Source organism: Musa acuminata, chromosome BXJ2-6 (genome assembly GCF_036884655.1).
Source record: "Musa acuminata AAA Group cultivar baxijiao chromosome BXJ2-6, Cavendish_Baxijiao_AAA, whole genome shotgun sequence".
In the NCBI taxonomy this organism is placed as follows: Eukaryota; Viridiplantae; Streptophyta; class Magnoliopsida; order Zingiberales; family Musaceae; genus Musa; species Musa acuminata.
The window spans coordinates 18,312,689-18,336,369 of record NC_088343.1 but is presented as its reverse complement, the minus strand read 5'-3'; the positions used below and the strand labels follow the sequence as shown (position 1 = coordinate 18,336,369).

The window sequence follows — 23,681 nt, the reverse complement described above, 5'->3', positions numbered from 1 at the left end:
GGCGCTACTCTCTTCCATTCTGTAGTTGGGGGTGGTGCTACACTGAACTCCAATCTCAAGTAATAATTGAACTTCACGGCAATACCTCCGCTTCTCTATATATAGGATTCCAGTCAAGCACCCGAAGATCAATCAATTGAACTGCTTGGATTGGACCACGTTCAATTGACCACTTGACTTGGACTGAGAACATCTCTTACTGATCCCAAAGACTGGACTGACTCTTAAAGCGACCTATACCATTTAAACTACCTATACCTTGGGTGACAAACGACTTCTATAACAGAACAGGTGCACCTACATTCCACAAGTGCTTTCGCAAGAACAAGTGAGAAGTCAAGTTACCAACAAAAGAGGTCTGTCTTAATTAGTTCATCGAGCTAACAAACTCAAGCATAAGATCTGATGGCAGTACAGGATTCTTACCCAAACCCTGTTGCAAATGTAAATACGGAGCTTTCTTTTCGAACAGATACACATCATTTACAGCGGCTTCTGATCTCTCTCTTTCGTCGAAAGGAGCAGAATCAAGATCTTCTACAGAATCAAGTACTAGTCCAGTGCTGGCGACTTCACGTTAGGACCTCTCACCATTGCTTATTATTATTAGACATATTTTCCATTATTGGAGTTGGTTAAGCCAAGCATGCAAAGTCAAAGGGAGAAGAACCTGCAGCAATAGGTAATGAGCCAACAGTAGATCGAGAAGTAAGGAAATGAAGCTGTTAGATTAGAAACCAAATTAGAAGCGAGGGTCGTTAAGTTACAGGAGATAAGAGATCTCATGTAAAAAAAAAATAAGTATGAAGGTCCTCTCCTAAACTCGAAAACGAGAAATGGTGTAAAGGTTATTGATCTTCATATATTTGAAGTAAGATTGGTAATAAAAGTTAGTGGGCTCGAGCAAATAGGAATCGAGAGAGGGCATGGGTTGAAAAGACCAAACCACTATAAATCAATTTATATTCTTTCTCTTGCGTATGATTTTTTTATCTTGCTTACTTATTTTCATTTACCTTACTTGAAACTTTTATTCACGTTCAACACTTGATTAATCATATTTTTGAAACATGTTATTTTATCAATCAGGTTTTTAAATCAATTAAAATTACTATAGTACTAATTCATCACCTCTAGAGTCATTAAGATCATAATAATTGATATTAATACAAAATTCTTTCAATTGAATTTACACCCAAGAAAGATCTAATAACTTTTTCAAGTATCCTCATATGTTTGATGAGATGGATGACACCTATTAAAAAACTAGAATGAGGATTTTATTATTTTTTATGAATTATGATTTATTGAATATCATTAAGGTTGATTTTGAAAAAAAAAATTAAACTGATAAATGAATATAATAATTTAAAAAAAATATTTTTTTAAATATTAAAACTATGAATGTTTTATTTTGTACTATGTATAAAAATGAATTGAACCGAGTTTCTACTTGTAACATTATATATGATATATGACATACACTTGAAGTTATTTAGAAAGGCATAAGTAGAATAAAAAAATCTAAGATTAATATTTTGATTCATTATTATAAATTATTTAAAATGAATCCATTTTTATTGACATATATATCTACTTTACAAATATTGTAAATAGATTAAAAACACTTGACAAATGTTACACTAACATTGAACTAATGAATAAGATTTAAAGTCGCTTGCAAAGAATTGAGAACTAAAGGTGATTACAATCTAAAAAGCCAACAATTTGAGCAATCTTCCTCTTGAAATACTTATAGAATCACTAATAACTTATACGATGATTTACGAGACACATAAAGATGAAAAAAATTTATCCAAAAAAAAAAGAACATTGCCTCGAGGGCTATAAAGAAAAACTCAAATCAAAATAGTTCAAAGACTAAAAAGTATACCTTCTCATAAGGAAATTCAAAAGTTCATGAAGAAAAATAAGTTAACTTAAACAAGAAATGAGACGGACAAAAATCGATTTAAAAAAAGATATAATGACATATTAATAATATAAAAAAAGAGATATTTCAAAAGTAAATATCCTCAGTTGAGAAGGAAGATCACATTCATAAAGAAGACCAGACATTCAAAGTAATATTGGATAAATTAAGTGGATCGAAGATGAAAGAACAAACCACCAAAAAAGAAGTGACAAATTATTCCCTCGTAGCTTTTGACGATGAGGTAACAAAGTCTCCCGAAATCTATTTATCACATCATGAGCTAGTTGAGAACTTAAAAAAGATTAATAAAAAATACAATTCATTGAAAAAGGATCATACTTTACTAATGAATTTGATATACTAAAAAATACTCAGGGCAAATATATTTTTTACATTAAATATGAAAATTTAGAATCATCTCATCTTGAACTTAAGAAGTTATTTCAAAAATCAATAGATTTGCATATTTTTAAAAATATAAAAAAGATTTATTTATTATTAATAAAATTTAAAAATTACTTGAAAGATTCAATAGCATGCAAATCTTCATGTGCGACTAAGTCTTTAAACAATTCATCTGGTACCGACCTATAAAAAAAAAATACTATGTGAGGTTCTGATGTGATCCCGGTTACTAAAATAGTATTTGACTTTGATTATTATTGTTTGATAGATTTCTTTTATAATTGATTTAACTAGAAAAAATATTTGAGAGAGAATGTTTCTTGGATATTTGATATTGAGTAAATATAAATATGGTTGGATTATTGATTGAAGACTCCAATCTCTTTGTGCTGACTAGGTGCCATGAAGGTAAATATTTTGCCAATCAAACACTAAAAAGGAGATTCAATCAAAAACCTTATAATTAATAGACAAAGTTTTTATCAATTAAATTAATTGATACCTTAAAAAATTTATAAGATGAGGCATAAAGTTCTTAACTTTTGTTATTTTTTATTTGAAAAAGTTACTGCAATCCAAAAGTGGTTGGATTTTATAGTCCCATCGATCATGTATGATGTCAACGAAACTCCCACGAGTGCTCGTGCTCTTCAGCAGCACTAAAGTAACGCGAAGGTGAGTAAATGGCATCGTAACATTAGCAACAGCTCATCGTAGTACGACAAAGGCTACTGAAGCCTTCATGTGCGTTCGCCATAACGTGGCAAACTGTGAAGCCAACTTGATTCCATGACACCCACAAGCACCAAACAGTGACAGTATATATAACACATCCTGTTACCCACCCTACACAAAATTTGCTTCGCTTGATGATGGCTTTTCTCCTCACGGTTCTTCATTTATATATAACCTGAGAGGAAAGCTATCCATCAAAATGATTACAGGGCTGTTGCTTGCTTCACTTCTCTGCTACTTGCAGTTGCTTGGCTTAGGGAGAGGTGTGTCTGAGGCACTATTGATAGTGTATTGATTTATGATGCGAATCTCTTCAAGTAAGCCATCATACCCAGGCCAGCCACGACTGCAGCTCCTGCTGCAACCATGTTGTATGCTGCTGCCCATGCATCTATGTTTGCCAACTCCATTCTTCCTGATCCCCTACCCTTCTTCCCACACCCATTGGCAGAGTAATCCAAGTGTAACCTCAATCCCTGCACCAAAACAGAAATCACCATATGTTCAGCTGGCTTTTAACCAAAAGCAGAAGTCACAATGGTAACAATAGAGAGTCATTAATCATGTATCAGAAGAATGAGTTGTAAGAAGGAAATCTTGGGTAGCCATGCCTTCCAGCCAACAAGTCTTGCATGGTCCACGGCTGCAACCAGGTCACTGTCGGATGCTAAAATGACTTTGTCACCATCCTCATCTTCGTACTGCAAATTTCCATGTTATTTTAAATGAAATCAGGTTAAGGAAGCGTGCATTTTTGGGGGGCAAAAAAAAGAAAGAAGTATATGTTTTTTGCACTGTAATGAACATTCTGGGAATACCAGGATATGTGGCAGATGATTCCTGTCGATGTCATCGCCCACCCTTTGAAGGATGGAAGTGATAAGGTATGTCAAACTCCGCGTTTCTGAAATGTATACTCCAAGCATTACCAATCTTCAAGGCAAAAACTTCAAGTCGATCCATAGTCAAGTGAGTAGCTAACGTACCACAATGGAATCTATGCATCCTGCCCTGTTTATCCTCAAGCTTGAAAGAGAACATGTCAGGTAAGTTTGAAGAAGGGTACGCAGAGGCCACAACGTCTGTCACCTCAGATGTCATCTTCATAGATCCTTCACTATTCCACAATCAGAGTTGGTGATTGAGATGTCATGGTGTATTTAAGCAGTTCGCGTGAAGTGCGATAGCATTTCCCAAGGGGGAAAATTACAGCAGGTTACCTCCGTGTCTCATCATCTTCCTCCGAAGGCCCTGTGGCCATTGCAGAATCCCAGAACTTTTGCATCAAAGAAATTGCGGCCTCATTTCCAACGGCAGCACTGCTTTCAAACTTGTTAACAGTAAACAAAGACATTAATTAAAGAAAACAAAGGGCAAAACAGTATTTTTTAAATATTTCAGCTTGTCTAGAATTGAATTTTGTTATTATAGTGGTTGATGGTTGATTATAGAATAAACTAAACACTGCCACTGAACTGTTAGATCATCTGACAAATGGTAGTTATGGTAAGAACATATGGTTGATATGAAAAATTGAACCCATATACATATGTACATATATGTACATTTCTATATATGTGCATGTATATATATATATATATATATATATATATGTGTGTGTGTGTGTGTATATATATATGTATACATATATGCATATGTATATATGTATATATATATACATGTATATATATATATGTATATGTATGTATATATGCATATATATATATATGTATGTATATATATATATGTATATATGTATATATGTGTGTATATATATATGTATATGTATATATATATATATGTATATGTATATATATATATATATATGTATATATGTATATATACTCCATATATACATATATATATATATAGGACGGACTATTCAGCTCGTGTACTCTGGCTAGAAACTAACATTCACGTGCACCTAATAGAATGATATATGATTTGCAATCTATCGAAATTCACCTATATGTCGAGTGAGTCAATCAATGAAAGAAACAAACTGTCAGAGGAATGTCCTATGTAAAATTATACATATTAACTTACTGTGGCCAATGCAGCATGTGTGATATTAAGTACATCAATCACTGAGACAATGATACCATCTGCAATGAACAAAAAGATGTAAGAGACAGCAAAAAGGATTATTCTATATTTCAAAAGCATCTTTCTCCTTTTTGGGGTAGGAAGAAGATTAAATAGCTTACTTCTGTCTGTTAGAGGAAGATGCAAAAATTTTCCAGCTCGCATAGTGTGAAGAGCATCAAGGATCGAGGTATCAATGCTTCGACATTCGGGATTCGGTGTCATAACCTAAATATGAGAATCATACGTGTCAGGAATAAAAGCACTGGAAACATGACCACCATACTTCCAGACACAAATATGTTATTAGGAGAATCCCATCTACACTGTTCAGGCTAATATATAATATCCTACAAGCTTTAAATGAAACACAAACTTCTATTGCTAGCATATAGGCCAATGATCACAATGCAACATAGTGTGTTACAGTTAGTATGCAGATGAAATTGTGTACCTGTGATGCGAACCCAGGATTTCTTTCCCACAGACCCACCTTATGAGCAGAAAATTTAATATAATACTATACCTGAAGATATAATTGCTGGTTACTGGTGGTGACACAAGACAATTCCCTAGTTGCTGAAAACCCTCTTCATTATGGCAGGACTGCCATTTTCCATACATGGTATACTCATCCTTGGTTTGACATGGGCAATGATTTTCTTTCTTTTTTTCCTTTTGAGGAAAGTCTAGAATATAATATTCAGAAATAAAAGAAAGAGTGGCTACAGTTGACGATCTGGTGGCACATTGAAATTCCTAACTTATCCCCAAAACTTAATGATATTTTAAATCATCAATACATGTAAGTTCTCTTTTTTGGGTGATACAGTCCCCACTCTCTCTCTCTATAAAAAAAGACACAAATCTGTAAAAATGAGAATTAAATTAGTTTCACATATACATTGGAAATTTCTTTATCAGATGGCTGTGCAGTGGTCTATCGTCTACTGTTAGTATACAGAATTATTTAAACCATATTCTTATCCCTTGTTTAGGCAAAGATATGCAAAAGCTATTATTTCATTACAATCATGAAATAAGAGTATAGAGCTATAACCTTATTCTTATCCCAAGCATTTCTAACTTGATCAAAGTAGTTATGCCTGCTAATGAATTGCATACTCGGATTATTAAACATTTGATCTCATTTGTTTATCATGTTCTACGTTATTAAGATTATTAATATATAGACATCTTGGAAATCACAGAGATGACAAGAGAAATACAGGACTAATCCAACAAGCTTATATAAAATCATTGTAAGATGGAAAACTCCACATCAAAGTACTGAACACATACCTTTTCTACAGCAGTTGTATCTGGTGAAAGATTCTTTGCAGCCACACGCATCAAAATATCTCTTGAACTGATTCAGAAGAACAGTAGGAAAACAAACTCTCAGCAGAATTAATAGTTAAGATGACGTTCTTCAAGGAAAGTGACCTTAGATTTAGAATTGAAGGGCATACGTAAGTATTCCAATTGGCTTATTTCCGATGGTAATTATTGCCGAACCCATTTGAAATTCAACCATTCTCTTGGTAGCAGACAAAACTGACTCAGTTGGTGAGACTGTAACAACCCTGATAGATTAACATCACTATAAGAAATATACTCTTCATAGGACACTACTAAATAAAAATATCTCTATAATCTTAAAAATCACCTATAGTATATGCATTGTCATTTATGTGGCTAATTACAGAAGAAGATATTACCTACTTTGAGTTCCTTGGATAATTGTTGACAATGATGGCTGAAATACCTGCTCTCGAAGAGCTTCAATGAACGTACTAGGCCCTGGGCAGGAGTAAAATCAGTAAAAAATTTCTGTGAGCAGGTATTTAAGAAGTTGAGGGATAAATAAAAAACTAACACAATAAACAATCTGACAATTGCATCCATCAACTAATCAGCTGTTTGTATTCTGCTAACACAGACCAGATATAGATGTTCCCCAGTTTTTCTCGACCCCTTCAACAGCAGCTTGAATAGCTTTCCCCTTCTCAGCTGCCCTCTCTAGTCGTGCAATGGCATCATATAGACATTTTGTGATGTCAAGCAAAGCAATAACTTCACCATTCTCCACAACAGGCAAATGTCTAAATTTCCCTGAAAATAGAAGCAGAAAAGAAATAAAATATTTAGCTTGATGTAGCAAGGAAATATCAGACGGTTTTAGGTCAATCGAACCAAGGACCATCTTCTGCAATGCTTCCTCTGCAAGAGTGTCGGAAAGAACAAAAATGGGATTTCTTGTCATCACTTTCGAAACTGGCGTATCCTGAAGCGTCAATTCACAAGCAACAACTCTTGTTGCTATATCCTTCAATTAACAGAATATGTAATCATCACTCAACCTATAAGAAACGACTTAGTTTCCAGTATGTAATAAATGAAAACATAGTGTATCAACCTTGTCCGTCAGGATTCCGCAGAGCAAAGCATTTGAGTCAGTCAGCAGCGCAGCATCAACCCTACGAGCAGCCATCCTTCGGCAAGCCTCCAGCACTGTTGTACTGTCGGGCATTGTCAATGCTTTTGACAGTCGTAGCCTCTTGACAGTTCTCTCACCAGTTAAAGTCCTGCTCCAAAGGAATAAACAGGCCAACAAGAGTAATCATAGGGATGTATTACACTGATAGATAAAATAGTTAACGTGGTCAACATCATCAGTAAAAGTCCTCAATTACTCCACACGCATCAATAGAAGTTCTGATTTATGAATAATAACCGCAAAAGAACATATAAGCATCAATCTATTACTGCATCTAGAGTGTGCAATCATAGGGGTGTATAGATAATTGTCAACAAAGAAGTATTCAATGAGCAAATACATGAACTGAAAGAAGGCTTTGGTACATAGTCTACCTTCATTGAGCTGGGAACATTTGGATTGAACGGACAGAGAAATGCTTTGAACATATAAATCGGTCTAATAATGTGGCAAGCAGGGAGAACTACTGACATGATTAACCTCATGTCACCAATTTTAAGATAGGTTTTACTATTCTAATATCCTACATAACCCCATTTATGCCATTTACAATAAAAAATATGAATATATTGAGGCACTCCATCTTTCTCTTGCCAAAGAAAAAGAAATTAATTCATATAACCTGTTTTATGCAGAAATTGGTCAATAAAGAGCTGAACAATCAAGGTCATACAATAACCCCCAACTGCGACGATGATGAAGATCAAACATTAATCCTACCTCTTCCCGCAAGCATTTAGGATTTAAATCGAAATCGCCCAATAAAATGTTTTCCAACAATCATCTCCTTCAAGACTTTGATACAATTCAAATCAAAATGCCATCAGGACCGTATTGCATTTATTAAGCAGTAGAAGCATATGATCAAAAGAACGAAATGTTTAATCGACCAACAACACATGCTCTTGACCTATCATCAGAACGATTTGACATAATTGAAACAAACACAACAATAATATTCGTTTCGCGAAAGAGAAAAGTTGTACTACGTAGGGAAGAAACCGCTTAAAGTAAGACAATCAAGGGCAGAAGCGCACAAAGAACGCGAGAGGGGCGTCTTCCGACCGCTGTCGGAACTCCCCATCTCCGGCTGCTTCTTCCTCGCAGGTGAGCCGCTGAACGACGAGCACCTCCTCGAATGGGCTTGGCCGTCCATCCCCAGTTGGCCCGATTGCAGATCGGAAGTACCAATCTCCTGCAATCGCCGGCAAGAGGGGGAAGGGGAGCGCTTAGGAGTTCCGGGACTCGGGTAGAACAAGGGGAACCGGAAGGTGAACTGTTACGGTTTCTTTTCTATTTCGCGCCTCTTTTATCCCGTTTCAAACGGAACGGTAAGGCCTCCGCGACCGCTAATTAATATTCTCAAAATAAAGACAAATAAAAAATGTAAAAAGAATAGTGATTTGTCATGAGATGTATTACCCAAATTATTTAAACCACTGACCACCCATCCTTTGATCGGTGGGTCCACATGCGTGGATGTGGATGATAAATAAGGGTGGATTTCGTCTGTGTTTCTTACTGCGTGGCCGAGATAGGAAAGGGCATCTTCGCGTACCTGCCAAATGGAAGGTCGGTGAAGAAGCTGTGAGGCGTCGAACAGCAGCCAGCCATCTGTATCAAACCCTGTAAACCTGGATCAGATGACACCCTGGTCCGAATCAAACGGGAGCGGGAATTGATACCAAATTAGGAATAATTAGTTATACCAAATCAATTGAATGAAATGGCTTCGTTTGGTCTAATTAAGATAGAAAGATTGGGATAATATGAAAACTTGTTAATATGCTGATGACCGATAGAGATAAAAAATAATAATAAGAAATAGTTGGTGACGGCGTGAACTTTATATAATATTTAAATAGAGAATCTTATTCGGGACTGCAGTAGGTGAAGATCTGGGTGTCCGAGGAAGGAATCCCACAGTGTTGGTTGCCACGGTGGTCGGTCAAAGAAGCCTCGTCAGTTGGAGCCGTCCATTCCCCATTCCCCACGACGAGAATTTTTAAAAAGACGCTTGCTAAAGGCACTTCTTTGGAGTACCCACCTTTTGTACCTATTTTAGAATCGAGGATATTGCTGGACCCACAACTCACACCTCTCTACGTCTCATGGCACACGGTAAGGGCGTAATATTCTGCTTCTCATGACTTGGCGACCTCTGCGGTCTCCTCTCCTCTTTATAAACGCTGTTATAGGATGCTTGCATAGTAGACGAGATGGCGGACTGGGGGCCGGTGGTGGTGGCGGTGCTGCTGTTCGTGCTGTTGTCGCCGGGGCTGCTGTTCCAGCTGCCGGGAAAGGGGAGGGTAGTGGAGTTCGTCAACATGCAGACGAGCGGCATCTCCATCCTCGTCCACGCCGTCCTCTTCTTCGCCCTCCTCACCATCTTCCTCATCGTCGTCGGAGTCCACATCTACACCGGCTGACACACTACTTCTGCTACAACCGCCTGCCTTCTTCCTGTCTTCCTTGTTGCATATCTCCCCTGATGGACGCTTAAGCATTACAATTAAGTTTCCGCCAGCGGCAGTTCCTATGTCCTTTTCTCTACTGTTGTTGTTGCTGTTATTCGTTTGGTATATGTCATTTCTGTTTGTGAAAATGTTATTGCCGTTTATTTTGGGATATATTAAAGATGACGATGTCCATGAAGGCATACTATGATTCATGAATACAAGTGGTTTCGTTGTCTCTCTGGTTCTTGGTTTCCATACTCGTCATTTCCTTTGCTAGTGACAACCACGCAGACGAATCTGATGGGGGGAGAGAGAGAGAGAGAGAGAGAGAGAGAGAGAGAGAGAGAGACCAATGTAGCCCACGAGGCGATATAAAAATTGTTTTTCCCACAGGCAATGAAGGAAGAAGGGAGACTCGTCGTTGACTCGAACGAGATAGTCAACTGTTGGTAGACGCATCAGAGACCATGGGGAAGGGGAGGAATTCGATCGTTACCAACTGACATGAAATCAAGACCGACACGGTCTCTATATACAGGTTAGGACGGAGGGGCGAGTTAAATCTTTGATCAGTATGATCAGTCGTTGATTAAGAGAATTTGGCGGAAAGACGCGATGAAAAATGTCAGTATCTTAATCCCTTTAGCTTTGAGATTTGAATCCCTGGGTGATGATATGAAATAGTGTCTAGAGTTAATCATCGTATGCCTTGCGGTTTTGTTCATATGTCACTATGCATGTAGATTTTATCGACAGGGGGCTGACCTAATGGATGGTCATTCTGACCGAGCTAAGGTATTCATTTACATGTCCAATAATCTACCATTGTTCTGTTATGCTTGTTCGTCCGAAGTGATGACAGTTAATCATTTGCTCGTTATTAATCCCTTTTGTTTCTATGTAGATTCTAGGAGAAATAATTCCATGATATGATTCTTTCCTTGTTACGTTCCCTTTTTAACTCTCTAGGTATACTAACTGTTTCTAAAATATAACTTAATAATTCAGCAATTAAACTTCCTGATAGACCACTTTGGTTGTATATCAGATGATAGCCCGGTACCAGCTTGATTGTATATATAATATATCTATATATTATTGATACGCATAATTGAGTCAAGGCGACTTGGTACATAAAGTTCATCACGTCTTGAGAAACCTATCTTCAAAGGGAATGAGTTCGTGTCTTGAGAATCATATCTTCTAGGGGAAAGAGTTTGTGTCTTGAGAATGAAATCTCCAAGGGGATTGGTTCATCACCCTTGAAAACATTATCTCCAACGGGGATGAAGGAGATTTGCCCACGTCAAGAGTGACATATGCAAAACTAATTCAGGTGAACTATACCTGAAAGGATCTTATCTAGATAATGGTGAGAGAAATTATGTTGAAATAAGAAATACTTCATCTAATATTCTCTCTTCCACCTCACGCAGACATGGTTGATTCTTCACCGGAGATCTTTATAGCAGCAGTTCATGAAAAAGGTTTTGCTACCTGAGAGCAATAAGCAGAATGTTTGCCCACTCTCGATGCTCAAGACAGCATCTATATATGGCACACAGAAATGCCAGTTTTCTTCTATCATTCAAGCCATCTAGTTGCTCACGCTTGGCTCGGTGGTTGCTGCAGCAATTCCCATTTGATCTGGATGATAACCTGGATGAAGAAGAAAAGAAAGAAGAAACTAGATGTTGCCATTTGATATGATGATTCCATGGTTCACAGCAAACAATTCCAGTGAAGGACACTTCTATCTGCTGCCAAGAGAAATCACTTCGTTTCCACTGTAATGGAGGAAGAACACATGCACTGGCGGAGACAAAAGATTAGCAGATCGCAACAGGCCAATTGAAATGTAGCCTACAAAACATCAGATTGCATGATTGCAAGAAACCTACGTACTCTTCTCTTCAGGGATTTATTAGCTTCAAAGGGCATTTATTCCTGTCAATACACACGGACAGAGTTACTAAAGGAGATTCTAAGAACAGTTTTACAGTTTATATATATATATATATATATATATATATATATATATATACACACACACACACACACACACAAAAGAGGTTAGCGATCGTAAGTCAACTCTAGTTAAATTCTCATTTAAATTTATATCTTTTAAAAAAATCATTATGATGCTAAACATATTAGTAGTGGCGTTTTCTCAGGTATTCTATATTTTATATGTTTTTTAATTCAAATAAACTAATAATAGTTGTTGCACTGCTTACTAAACCGCGAAACAGTGCAGTTAATGGAACTCGATCGCTTCGGTATTCCCTTCAGAACATTGAAGTTTAGATTAGATAGACTTCGTCGAAATTCTAGCTCAGTTGGACAGACAGAGCCATCTCTTGCTTGAGATCGAGGAAGAAGTACTTTCCTCCTCTTCTTCCTCTCGGTGTTGCCCTACGACGTCGTGTTTCCCGTGTACCGTCGACCGTACGTGATAACACCTTCATGCCGTAGGTGTGGCTGCTCATCACCATCGATCGCCATTGCAGGTGCAGGAGAAGGCAAGAGTGGATGCTGAGCTTGAGAGGAGGATAGCCTTGTAGAGTTCTACAAAGGTCGACACTTTGAGCTCTCTATCCCTTCCTGTCACTTGTTTCTCTTCATATTAATGGCTTCTTTTTTGTTCCTGCTGCATGTAATACTTGAATGTGTGCGTAAAGAAAGGATACATACTACTTAGAAAGCTAGCTCTATCATGAATTGTTCCTTAATTCTACAATTTAGAGTGCAGAGAGAAACATTGGAAAGGTCGTCGCTCTTCATTTGAAATGGAACCAAAGAGAAGAAGATGGCAACACAGATCTACGCTTGGGTTATTCTCCTTACTTCAGCATGATGATTTTGGAGAGAATTTAGTTACTAGATTCTACAGGTATAATTTTGTCTCAAATCTTTTGCTGGATTTTAGATTTTATTTGTGTAAATTAAATAGAAAAAGGCAAATCCACACACACATGCATAGAGATTAGACAGGAAAAACAAATCATATATAAGCAATGCACCGAGCCCTAATTGACCCAATCGAAAGCCAAATCCATAGTAACCTGCCTAATTACCATCCCTATCGGGTTACTGTTTGTTACGATCCGATTGAATCCTTCGGCTTACCGTCGACCTGATCCGATGTCAGCCCGATCTGAAGCCAACCCGATCTAAAACATCTAATCACAAGAATTGTACTTGTTCGGACAGTACCGGACCGCTGGGCGTTAACATGAGAAACCAATAACGAATCCCCGTCGGTTCAATTTGGTAATTGGATCGGAAGCACAACAGATTTCTGACGAACCGGAAAAACGGGCCGGCTGAAGCCATAAAACTTATCGAATCTGCCCTAGTTCAGGAAGCCGAGACCAGCCCTAAGCCCTCTTCTCGTCGTCGGCGACGCCGCAGTCAGTTACATCGGCGGCCTCGAAACTCGACCAGGTGCCACTTGTTGCAGGAGTCGGCTCATCTTCTGCAGTGTGTTCCGAGAGTCTCTCCTCTAAAAGCGATTCCGTGTTCCTATCCCACCCGTGCTAGGCTGTGGCGCATCACCTGTGTCTTTGGGAAGGACGGTAAGAAGCTGCACTGCTAGTCCCAAGAGTCGTTCCTTAGTTGACACAATAATCGTCCTTTTTTTTGTCTGTAACTCAGTGCTGCTGTTTGTTTGTGGGTTGCATTGATGTCATTTGAAGACGTTAATCTACTTTTTCCTTTGGATAATTCTTGATTCTCTTTGTTGGCGTATAAAAGCTAAATAAATTCCATTTTTCACCGATACCGGATACATTTAGAGATTTTTCGAGGTGCTTTGAAGCTTATTGCACCTTTCACTACACAAAATCCTACTAAAAATTCTATCTTGGTCTGTATTCTTTGTAGCATTAGACAAAATATTGTGGGTTTTTTACAACTTATTGTTTGAATCTCAATCCCGGTTCCTCGTATAGATTCCAGCTTTGGAGAAAGCATTTTAGCTGATTAGCCGTTGATGCTTTCTGTCCGCCTCTTCCTTTCTTAACAATTTCTAAGAAAACCGCATCTCAAGTTTTCTCCTTTCTTTAACCATTCTTACAAGGTCGTATCCCTAATCATCTTTGCTTAGCAGATTAAGGATCAAAATGGATGGGGAAGAGCTTACTGCACAACAAACAGCCCTATATGATCGCCAAATTCGAGTCTGGGGGGTTGATGCTCAGAAAAGGTAGTTTGAGTCATTTCCTGTTTTCTTAAGTATTAATTATATGGTCTCTCTTTTGTTAATTTGATGTTTTTTACTCTTCTTGGTTTGATATCTTTTTTTTTTGTTTCAAAAAAGGTTAAGCAAGGCTCAGATACTCGTCAGTGGATTGAATGGCACATCGGTTGAGGTAATCCAGTTCTTTTGTGATTTTACTAAAATTTAGTCCTGACTTCGTAATTATCATTGAAAAGATTGTTGGATTATGTGTCCTCTTGTCACATGGATTTGTCATTGATGTGCCACAATATGGATGAATAGTTATGTTCTTTTATTCTAGTTCAATTGCCAACATTTATAGTCTGGGTTTCAGCTTGTTGCTTATTTTGTTTTCAGAAGCCTTGATCAATTATAGTCTAGTTAAGGCTTTCATGCAAATGCATGAACTCTAATCGGAAAATTAGTTTGCAGAATGCATGTACTCTGTACTGGTTGAATCATTTATAGTCCAGTTAAGGGTTTACTTCAAGCAAACACAAGAACTCTGAATGGAAAAGTTGGTTTGGAGAATGTGTGTACTCTGTACAGTTAAGTTTTGGATATATGATTCATAACTTTGTTGTGAAAATGGATTAAATGTAGAGCTCATTATGATAGCTAAATATAGATAATATTAGTTTCTCAAAGGAATGCTACCTGAGAAACTTCAAGTACTCTTGGATTTTGGATATGTTAATATGGGATTACAAGAAGAATGTTGGATAAGACAACACTTTTTTAAGGGGATTAGATTATAATACACATTGGAACATAGTTGTTTCTTGTCTTTTTAACATTTTTGAAATAAATGTAATTTTTCCAGTAATATATTGTTAATATTCACAGACCATGTGCTCAATTCTCTTAAATAATTTTTTTTACTCTGTTCAGTATATTTATTAATAGGCATGTATATCATAGGTTTTCAAAATAAAACTCACATAGGGGTTTGAAACTAATGTCCCACTGTAGTAACTAGATATGACATTAATTAAGTTAAAAAGTGTAGTACTAATGTGCCATACGAGCCAAGAGTAGTCGATTAGAGCAACAGCTGAAAGTTCTACTTTATCTGTGTGAGTTTTCCTATATGAAGGTACTTCTGCGGCTACATACTTGCTCTTACAGTTTCTATGAATATTCAATAATTTGTGATAGCTAGATTGCTGAAAGTAACTCGGTAGCTAGATTGTTGAATTCCATGTTAATCATCTGTCAAGACTTTTAAAATAGTTGTTATTGGAGGTCATGTTGGAAGCATCTATATTTACCACTCACACAAGTTCTTTTCTCTTTTGGTTAGTTCTGCAAGAATATTGTTCTAGCAGGAGTAGGGAGTTTGACACTGATGGATGATCGTTTAGTGACAGAGGATGCACTTCAAGCTAATTTCTTGATTCCACGGGATGAGACTGTATATAGTGGTAGATCCCTTTCTGAACTATGTTGTGAATCTTTAAGAGATTTCAACCCTATGGTCCGTGTTTTAGCAGAAAAAGGTGATTCCCATAATTCTTATCATTTCCAATTATGAATGCTTATTCTTTGGTGAAATCTCCAGCTTTTGCCAGATAAAACATATTGGTTGAGATGTGTGTTGGTTGTTGAGTTTGTAGCATGTCAGCAAAACTTTTTTTATATGCTTGCAACATTTTGATTTCACAGATATAGCTATTTCTGTGCTGTCATGATATAGAGTATGACAATTTCAGATGTTAATATATGTAAATTCAATAATATCATGTTTTGCAAAACAAAGTTTGATTTAAGGATATTTAGGATTGATCAATCAATACTATGATCTAACTTATCTTGCTTGTTATATATGAAGGTTCCATTTATCAGAATTTGGGTCCTTTGTGTTTATATCTGTGGAATGTTTGTGTCATCACTCAGTCAATATGGCAATGTAGGATCACATAAGTTTGAGATATGGCGATTATCCCAAAATAAGATTTAGAAAAATCAGTATATGGATTGTCTGTCCCAGACAAAAAGGCAATCCAGATCTCCTGTATAAAAATGAGGTTTTGGATTGGAGCATCAAGGTTCTGGTTAAATTTATTTTTAAAAAAAAAGTTGGCAAATTAGAAAGATATGAATTATATGTCATGTTATTCAAATAATTTAAACCATAAAAAGATTAAGAGATATAAAAAAAACTTAAGAAGTAAAAAGATCAACAAGAATACTGATTGGTCAAAAGATAGGAAAAGGAATTATTATAATATATGTATCTTGTAAATGCACCTGTTAAGACTTTAAGATGACCCTGACTTTAAGGTAATGTACCTAGCCTAATGCCCAAGTGGCAAAACCACGTACAAGGTAAACTGATTAATTATATCAGTAAAGGTTTGACTCACATTCTTTAGCAAGTTATTATATATGTATGCTTTGAAGGTGTCTTGGCACCTTGATAAATTTGCTCTATTGAGACCTGGGTGTCAAATTTTGAGCTATATGAAACTACTACTTTTCATGTAGGGATAAGTTGACATACATATTACCTTTCTTATGCCTGGTATGATGGAAATTCTGTGCACAGGGCTATCTTCCAATACATATTCCCATTTATGGAATCTTGCATGATTGAATTAGTGTCCATTTATTCTACAGGTGAACATCAGATAGGTCTCATTAGGTTCATGTACTGTTATAGTGGTCAATTATATTTCAATGGGATTTAATATCTGTGCATGTTAACATGAATAGTTAGGTCTGTGGAATTAAATTTTGCAGGTTTTTGATATGTAGGAAGCAGAATATTTTTCTAAAATATGATGCTTTTCTTGGTTGGAGTACAAAGAGATATTGGGCACAATGAACAGCTTTGGTTTATTAAACACATCTTGGCTATGATAGTATAATACAATACAAGACATTGTATTTAGATTATAATTCGTTTATACAAACATGTGCCCTCTAGACTGACATATGATTTATAATTCATACTGCATCATTATCTTTTTTTCTTTGAACTCTTTGTACAATTATAAGGAGTTTGGAATGTAATATCGTATCTGAACATTGTCTTCTACAGGTGATTTGGCACAATGTGAAATGGAGTTTCTTGACAAGTTTGATGTTGTAGTTGTTACTGGCTGTTCACTCAAAACTAAGGTACTGAATGACACTTGATATAAAGCCTATCTAATTGAGCTATGCTTATAGATATTTCCATTAAATTTAATTATTTGATATTCTAGATCTGATTCGTATTTCTGTAACTAATAATGTAGTAATTCTGTGTTTCACATGTGCTTTGTACTTGCATTCACCTATGTTGTCTTTGATCTGTTAATTCTTTGATTATTTCTTCCCCAGATAGAAATCAATGAGAAATGTCGTAAAAGAGCCAAGCGAATTGCATTTTATGCAATTGAATGCCGAGATTCCTGTGGTGAAATTTTTGTTGACCTGCAGAACTACACCTATGCACAGGTGCAGTTGTTGATATTAGCAATGTCATCAGTATCAATTATATTAAGCTGATTATGCATTGTGCTATTTTGGACAAATGATTGCAATCATAGTCTGCACAAGGCCTTCCTTTCCTTAAGTATCGTGTCTTGAAATATACTGCCATTTGTTTTTGGGTGTTTTATGTAGCTCATTAATTGGTCACAGTTATATGCTTTCCTTTTTTGATAGTCTTTTAATTTATGTTAAGAATTTCTTGTCATGTTGACAGTTATTAGTGGCTCATTTAGTACGATTGTATGTCTGGCCTGTTTTATATACACTTCTAATATGGGAGTTGATATGACTAATTTCTTTAGTTTGATAGGAATTCTTCCTTTATTTGTTGCATGCTTGTATGCTAGTCATTAATAGAACTCTGCTGTGGTATCACATTCTGATATGTTATGAAAGTTTATTTTCATTTTAGACAGACAGCTGGTTATTTGATATGATTTACTCTAGACAACAGACATCACAGAATTTCAGCAAAATGTTGTCCCTTTTTAATCTAATACTAGCTGGTTAAGAGTAGTGTCATGCAAGTAAATTCTGGTATACCTCGGTATGTACTGGCTATTATTTAACATCTGACCAAGTACCAGAATTGGAATGCATAGCTCAATACAGGTACATATATGTTTATCTGTATTTTTTATTATTTTATTCAGTGATATTGGGTGGTACAGGTTGGTATATATACTGCTATCCACCAATCTAATAGATTACTGAAACTTGTAATGAATTGGTATTTTAAATCCTTCGTGCTATCTTAAGCAATATATTTCAGAAAAGCAATCTATCTAACAACGAAAAAAGGCATACACAGTTTATGAGGCTCCCCCAATTGCGGAGTTTGGGGAGGATCAACGTACTCTGCCTTACCTTTAAATATTTAAAGAGACTTTATCTGTTACTTGAATCTTGGTCTCCTAGGTCGTAAAGGAGCAACCTTATTGATGTACCAAGGCCCACCCTCAGCTATCTAACAACTGCATGCATGATTTTTTAATGTTCCATTTACCTGAGAATATGAGTGTGAAGATTATGATTACCACTGAATTTCCACAATGTAATTAGTGTGTACTATGTTTACTGCTAGTTTAGCTGCCAAAAGGATCCATGTTTGGGTTTGTAAGTGACACAAAAGCAAGATTTCATGACTGCTAGGTTGTGCTGGATTCCAACCTGAAAACTAATGCAATTGAAATGTAGTTCTATAACACTGCATTTATTATCGTTGCCTAGAATCCTAGGCTACTTTTTAGCCACTGTATATGACCATGGATCTATTAAGTGTATTTTTCTGCACTTTTCTTTACCCTTCGTATCTACATGTGCAATAGACAGGGTGCAGGCAAATAAATAGGGGAAGATGGATAGTAAATGATAAACTGGGGAGAAGACACACCAAGTCCATCAATCAATTAAATTATAGATTTGTTGTATTAACTCAAGACCAATTTTAACTCGCTCCATGATCTGTGAGGCATAGATCTTGACTAGACCTACCTAGCTTGTGGGAGAGGCTTTCTTTTGAGTAGTTTGCAATTTTATAAAATTTCTTATGGGAATGCATCTAGAACTCCCCAAACTTGTATACTGTTGTTGAGTAGAAAACCTTAGCATCATTGTTTTATTCTAAAGGAAAACTAAACTAAACTTAGTGTAATGGACAAGTACACGACCGTTCGCATCACAGCGAACAAAAAAAATCAAGTTTCGAAGGCCAACCTTTGGTCCAAAAATTACATGATTTGGTTGTACGGGCATATGTCGCCAACCAATTAGCTACACTGATCCCCTTTCTAAAAACCCTCCCCAAAAACATGGGAGAATTTACATTCAACAAAACAAATAGTCAATCCTTAAATTTTCTTGACCAAAGTCAATATGCTCCAGGATGGAGGAATATCTTCAGTAAAATATCCACTAGGATTCTTAACATCGATATCACTCAAAAATAGGACGTCAAAAACCACCTAAACTATCCACTTAAATCAATAACAAGCCTCCATAAATACCTCAAAAATTGTAAAATATACATGTGACCCAAGTCTGAGTTGACTAGTAATGAGATTCATTGGGCTCTTATTCAAATCCATCATACATCAGATTACTATCTTTAATGGACCTTACATTTTAGACCTTCATTCCCACATAAGATTGGTTTGAATGAATGCTCCATGAGTTGGTGTCACAGGTCAGTGCTAATGTTGCATACAAATAATTTGACCTGGTATGTGCCTGTGCTTCAAAAGAAATTTGAAGGTCATTAACATCTTTTTATGACGATGTTTTTCCCTCATGGATGGATCAATCAAGACTGGTCTATGAATGGATGTGATTGTCAAAAAAACTTGCTACATGATCAATGAATCCTCTTTTAATTCTCCTTTAGATGATCGATCTTACAATATGATATTTGTGCTCTTCATTAATTGATTTGCTTCTTTAACCTTTTCAGCCTGTTCCACTGTTTCTTTTGATGGCCTTCAAATGCTGGCGCTTGTGATTTGGCTTATTAAGTTATCTAGAAATGACACTTCTCATTATTTTTTCGGCAGAAAAAGTCTGTTGGTACTGCTGAATGTCATTTGAGTTATCCAAGTCTTGAGGTACATCTTTTAAGTGGTATTAAATATTATTTGTGATGTAGTATTCCAATAGCTGCATCTTTGTTTTGGATAATGTAATTAAGCCATGTTTCTTGATGTTTAGCTTCTTTTGACATCAGATCTAGTGTAGTTTACTTGTTGCTTTATGGAATTGCATACTCTTCAATTATTGCCAAAAACCATAAATATTTTAAAACCAAAGTATGACAGAAACACCATAGTGTGTAGCACAACGAATTTATTGTCCATTGTGGTGATAAAATGCAACTTTTGGAGGTTCTCTTGTATATTGCATTTATCTATTGATGTACGCCTTTGCAAGTAGCTTTTCTGAGTTTTGTCCAACCTTATATGGTTAATCTTTATGAGAGAATGGTGTTGAGTATCAAATTCATATTTAGAATTTGTGGGTTAGGATGCAACTTGGTGATTGCATAAGATGTCACTTATATTAACACAAGTTGTAAATCTATGTTCGACCCATATATATATATATATATATATATATACCTGATCGTAAAATTTTTTTTCCTGGGCCTAACACAGTTCTTCGGTCATTAAATTCTTTTTACAAGATTAGAATCTTAGTTTTGTTATTGGTTATTCTATATAGATAATGACACTGAAACTTGGTCAAATGTCCTCTGCCTCCGGATTCAGTGGACAAGTTTCATTTGCAATTATCATCTCTATTGCAGGATGCAATTTTATTACCATGGAGGAATCTTCCTAGGAAAGTGAGCAAATTGTACTTTGCTATGAGAGGTTTGTAAGAAAACATACTGAAGCAATTTCTTTAAAAAAGTCTTTATTTTCCCCCCTTTTGCTATGCCCTCCATGGTTAACTCGTAATGCATGACGTTAATTATTTTTCATGCAGTAATAGAGAAGTTTGAATTATCCGAAGGACGTAATCCTGGTGAATTGTCTAATTTTGATCTTCCTGCTGTTTTGAAGCTGAGGAAAGAGCTATGTGATGCTCAGGTAACCTGGATATTTCATAGCTAAGCATATATTATATTTGTGCATGCATGTGATGTCTTCTTTACCCAATTCTTTTTCAGTCCTTGAATGAGTCACATGTTCCTGAAACACTTCTGGAAAGGATACTAGTTGCTGGGCCAATGTTATATCCACCTGTATGCCCGATACTTGGTGGAATTCTTGGTCAGGTGTGTAAAATTTTATTTAAAGTCTATTATTCATGAATCTTCTTTTCTAATGTATGGATTTACCTTGCAACGTATATTTGTTTTCACTATAATAAGTGTCATCCAAGATAACTGAAAAATGCTCGAATCCAACATGAGGCTTCTGCCAATGTGAGATCTAAGTGGGGTCTATATTACCTTATATTTAAAAATATAGAAGCTATTTTCATGACTCGAATTATGATCACTCAGGTTGCAAGGGAACAACCTCTTCCTTTGTCATGTAATCTCTCTTTTTCTGTCTGCTTCTTTTCTTATGCTAGTAAATTAGGTGGGCCCTAACCCCTGATTATTTCAGAGAAACCAGGACGCAATACATAGTTTCATATTTCAATGACTATCAAAATTTTCAGTATTTACAAGAATAAATGAAGTTGTCCTTAACTTTCTGACTCATCTTGTATGTTGAATTTGAGCCGAAAGTTGAAGGCTACTGTCTATATCTCTAACCTATGATGCAAGCCCAACCTGATGCGACCTACTTTGGGATAAATTGCTAGCTTGTTTACTTTGATTAGTGTACATTAATTCTTTTCTATGTTATTTAAGTATTCGTATACGAGATGGATTATTATCATATGCGGTGCTGTATAGCTATTTCACGTGTTTTTTCTCTGCATTAAATAAATCAAAGAGTAGAGCCTAGTAAACTAAGAATCTCTCATGATTTGGAGTCACCATATGCAAGCTAAAGTTGTTGCTTCATTCTACCAGGAAGTGATCAAGGCAATATCTGGCAAAGGTGACCCACTCAAAAATTTCTTCTACTTCGATGCTGCTGATGGAAAGGGAGTGATCGAGGATATCTCCAACCCCTCCTCGATCTGATATCCTCTAAGACAGAAGATTGGTTGTCGTGTTAATTTAAAGTCCTAATGCTCCAATGTACTAGTCATATGTCATGTGACTTGGAGTTCTCTTTTCCAAATTTCACTGTGTTTTCCAAATGTCATGCGCCAAGTGCATATGATAATCCTGTACACTGATGGTATTAGACTGATGTATCTGTTGTTTCTGTGCTATGTCGATTTTGCTCGAATCTTAAGGTATGTTGTCAGTAGAATTTGCCACCGATCTCAAGAATGAGATACATGCAGGCTCCATAAAAGTTCTTTGTAAGGTCTACTCAATGCAAAATTGATGAGAGTCTCGTTCGCTGATCTCCACAGCGACATGGCCACGGTGGTTGGGATTAGATATCCTTAATCTAAATTGCTACTAGTATTGACATCATGTATCCGAAATAAAGGGAACAAATAAAGCTGAACAGCCCCTTATAGCCTCTAATCCCAAATTCAAAACTTCAAACGTGGGTTAGGGGACAGTTCATCTCCTTCCACATTTGTAGGACTTACAAGTCCTCGACTCCATCCCAATACCCTCAACCCCACGCTGCCGCTGAAGGACAACCGGTCTCTCTGATCTCAACCATGGCAACGTTGCAACGGGATCACGAAAGGCAGCAACAGGAGGACGAGGACCATCTCTACAGGCGATTCCAACACCTCCAACACGATTGGAATTCCTACAGGCAGTCCACCGCCCGCCGTCGTCGCAGCTGCTCCGCCACCGACGTGTCCACCTTCACCTCCGCGGACCTTCTCGAGCACATCCACGACTCACCGAAGAAGCTCGTCTCTGCCCTGCAGCAACCTCGGCCTCCTTGGGAGTCGACGAAGCCTAACGGTGTTGTTGGCCGGGCTGTGGAGGAGATCGTGGCCGACAGGCATGCGGCAATGCGGAGCGGCAAGCTAAGGGGGCGGAGGCTGTTGGAGGCGTTGGAGCGTGCGAAGGACGAAGCGGGCTTGCATGGAGGACAGGAGATATGCAGCGTCTGCTCTTCTGTGCTCGTCCAGGGTGCCGAAGTCGACTCCTCGTCCTCCTACTGCTCGTCATGCATCGGTGAATGCAGCTATCTTCAAAACGAGGAGTGCATGTCTTCTTCCTCTTTGTCGTCTTCTCCTCCACCATCTTCTTTGGAGAATACGAAGAAGAAGAGGGTGGGAAGAGTTAGAAGACAAGTTGCAGGTGGCGATCATGGAGGTAAG

General features: G+C 36.9%; 3 protein-coding genes across 4 annotated transcripts; 2 read left to right on the top strand and 1 right to left on the bottom strand.

The window, feature by feature from the left end:
* Positions 1-3,182: 3,182 nt before the first annotated feature.
* On the bottom strand, positions 3,183-8,909 carry LOC103974559 (CBS domain-containing protein CBSCBSPB5-like). The gene is made up of 14 exons (XM_009389408.3): positions 8,699-8,909; positions 7,581-7,749; positions 7,358-7,490; positions 7,106-7,276; positions 6,883-6,964; positions 6,634-6,747; positions 6,464-6,530; positions 5,284-5,389; positions 5,123-5,181; positions 4,297-4,406; positions 4,063-4,193; positions 3,895-3,980; positions 3,688-3,777; positions 3,183-3,552 (listed from the first exon to the last, which is right to left on the bottom strand). Exons 1-14 carry the CDS (start codon positions 8,815-8,817, stop codon positions 3,373-3,375), a joined length of 1,617 nt encoding a protein of 538 aa, XP_009387683.2. The 5' UTR covers positions 8,818-8,909; the 3' UTR covers positions 3,183-3,372.
* Positions 8,910-9,880: 971 nt separating this feature from the next.
* On the top strand, positions 9,881-10,333 carry LOC103974558 (uncharacterized). The gene has a single exon (XM_009389407.3). It carries the CDS (start codon positions 9,881-9,883, stop codon positions 10,088-10,090), a length of 210 nt encoding a protein of 69 aa, XP_009387682.1. The 3' UTR covers positions 10,091-10,333.
* A 3,086-nt stretch (positions 10,334-13,419) lies between these two features.
* On the top strand, positions 13,420-22,678 carry LOC135615158 (SUMO-activating enzyme subunit 1A-like). 2 transcript variants are annotated; one of them, XM_065113288.1, is made up of 11 exons: positions 13,422-13,698; positions 14,232-14,327; positions 14,442-14,493; positions 15,646-15,841; positions 17,386-17,465; positions 17,670-17,786; positions 20,372-20,422; positions 21,121-21,187; positions 21,303-21,406; positions 21,487-21,594; positions 22,348-22,678. In XM_065113288.1, exons 2-11 carry the CDS (start codon positions 14,245-14,247, stop codon positions 22,459-22,461), a joined length of 972 nt encoding a protein of 323 aa, XP_064969360.1. In that variant the 5' UTR covers positions 13,422-13,698; positions 14,232-14,244; the 3' UTR covers positions 22,462-22,678. The 2 variants fall into 2 exon arrangements, with proteins under 2 accessions (XP_064969361.1, XP_064969360.1); XM_065113289.1 differs by lacking the exon at positions 20,372-20,422 and having other exon boundaries at positions 13,420-13,698.
* The last annotated feature ends 1,003 nt before the right edge of the window (positions 22,679-23,681 follow it).

Coding starts and splice junctions, on each gene's coding strand:
- LOC135615158 (XM_065113288.1), top strand. CDS start 14,245: ATGGATGGGGAAGAGCTTACTGCACAACAAACAGCCCTATATGATCGC. Junction 14,494..15,645: donor TGAATGGCACATCGGTTGAG/GTAATCCAGTTC, acceptor TCTTTTGGTTAG/TTCTGCAAGAATATTGTTCT. Junction 15,842..17,385: donor CCGTGTTTTAGCAGAAAAAG/GTGATTCCCATA, acceptor TGTCTTCTACAG/GTGATTTGGCACAATGTGAA.
- LOC103974559 (XM_009389408.3), bottom strand. CDS start 8,817: ATGGACGGCCAAGCCCATTCGAGGAGGTGCTCGTCGTTCAGCGGCTCA. Junction 6,965..7,105: donor CTGGGGAACATCTATATCTG/GTCTGTGTTAGC, acceptor ACTCCTGCCCAG/GGCCTAGTACGTTCATTGAA. Junction 3,778..3,894: donor ATCATCTGCCACATATCCTG/GTATTCCCAGAA, acceptor GGAAATTTGCAG/TACGAAGATGAGGATGGTGA.
- LOC103974558 (XM_009389407.3), top strand. CDS start 9,881: ATGGCGGACTGGGGGCCGGTGGTGGTGGCGGTGCTGCTGTTCGTGCTG.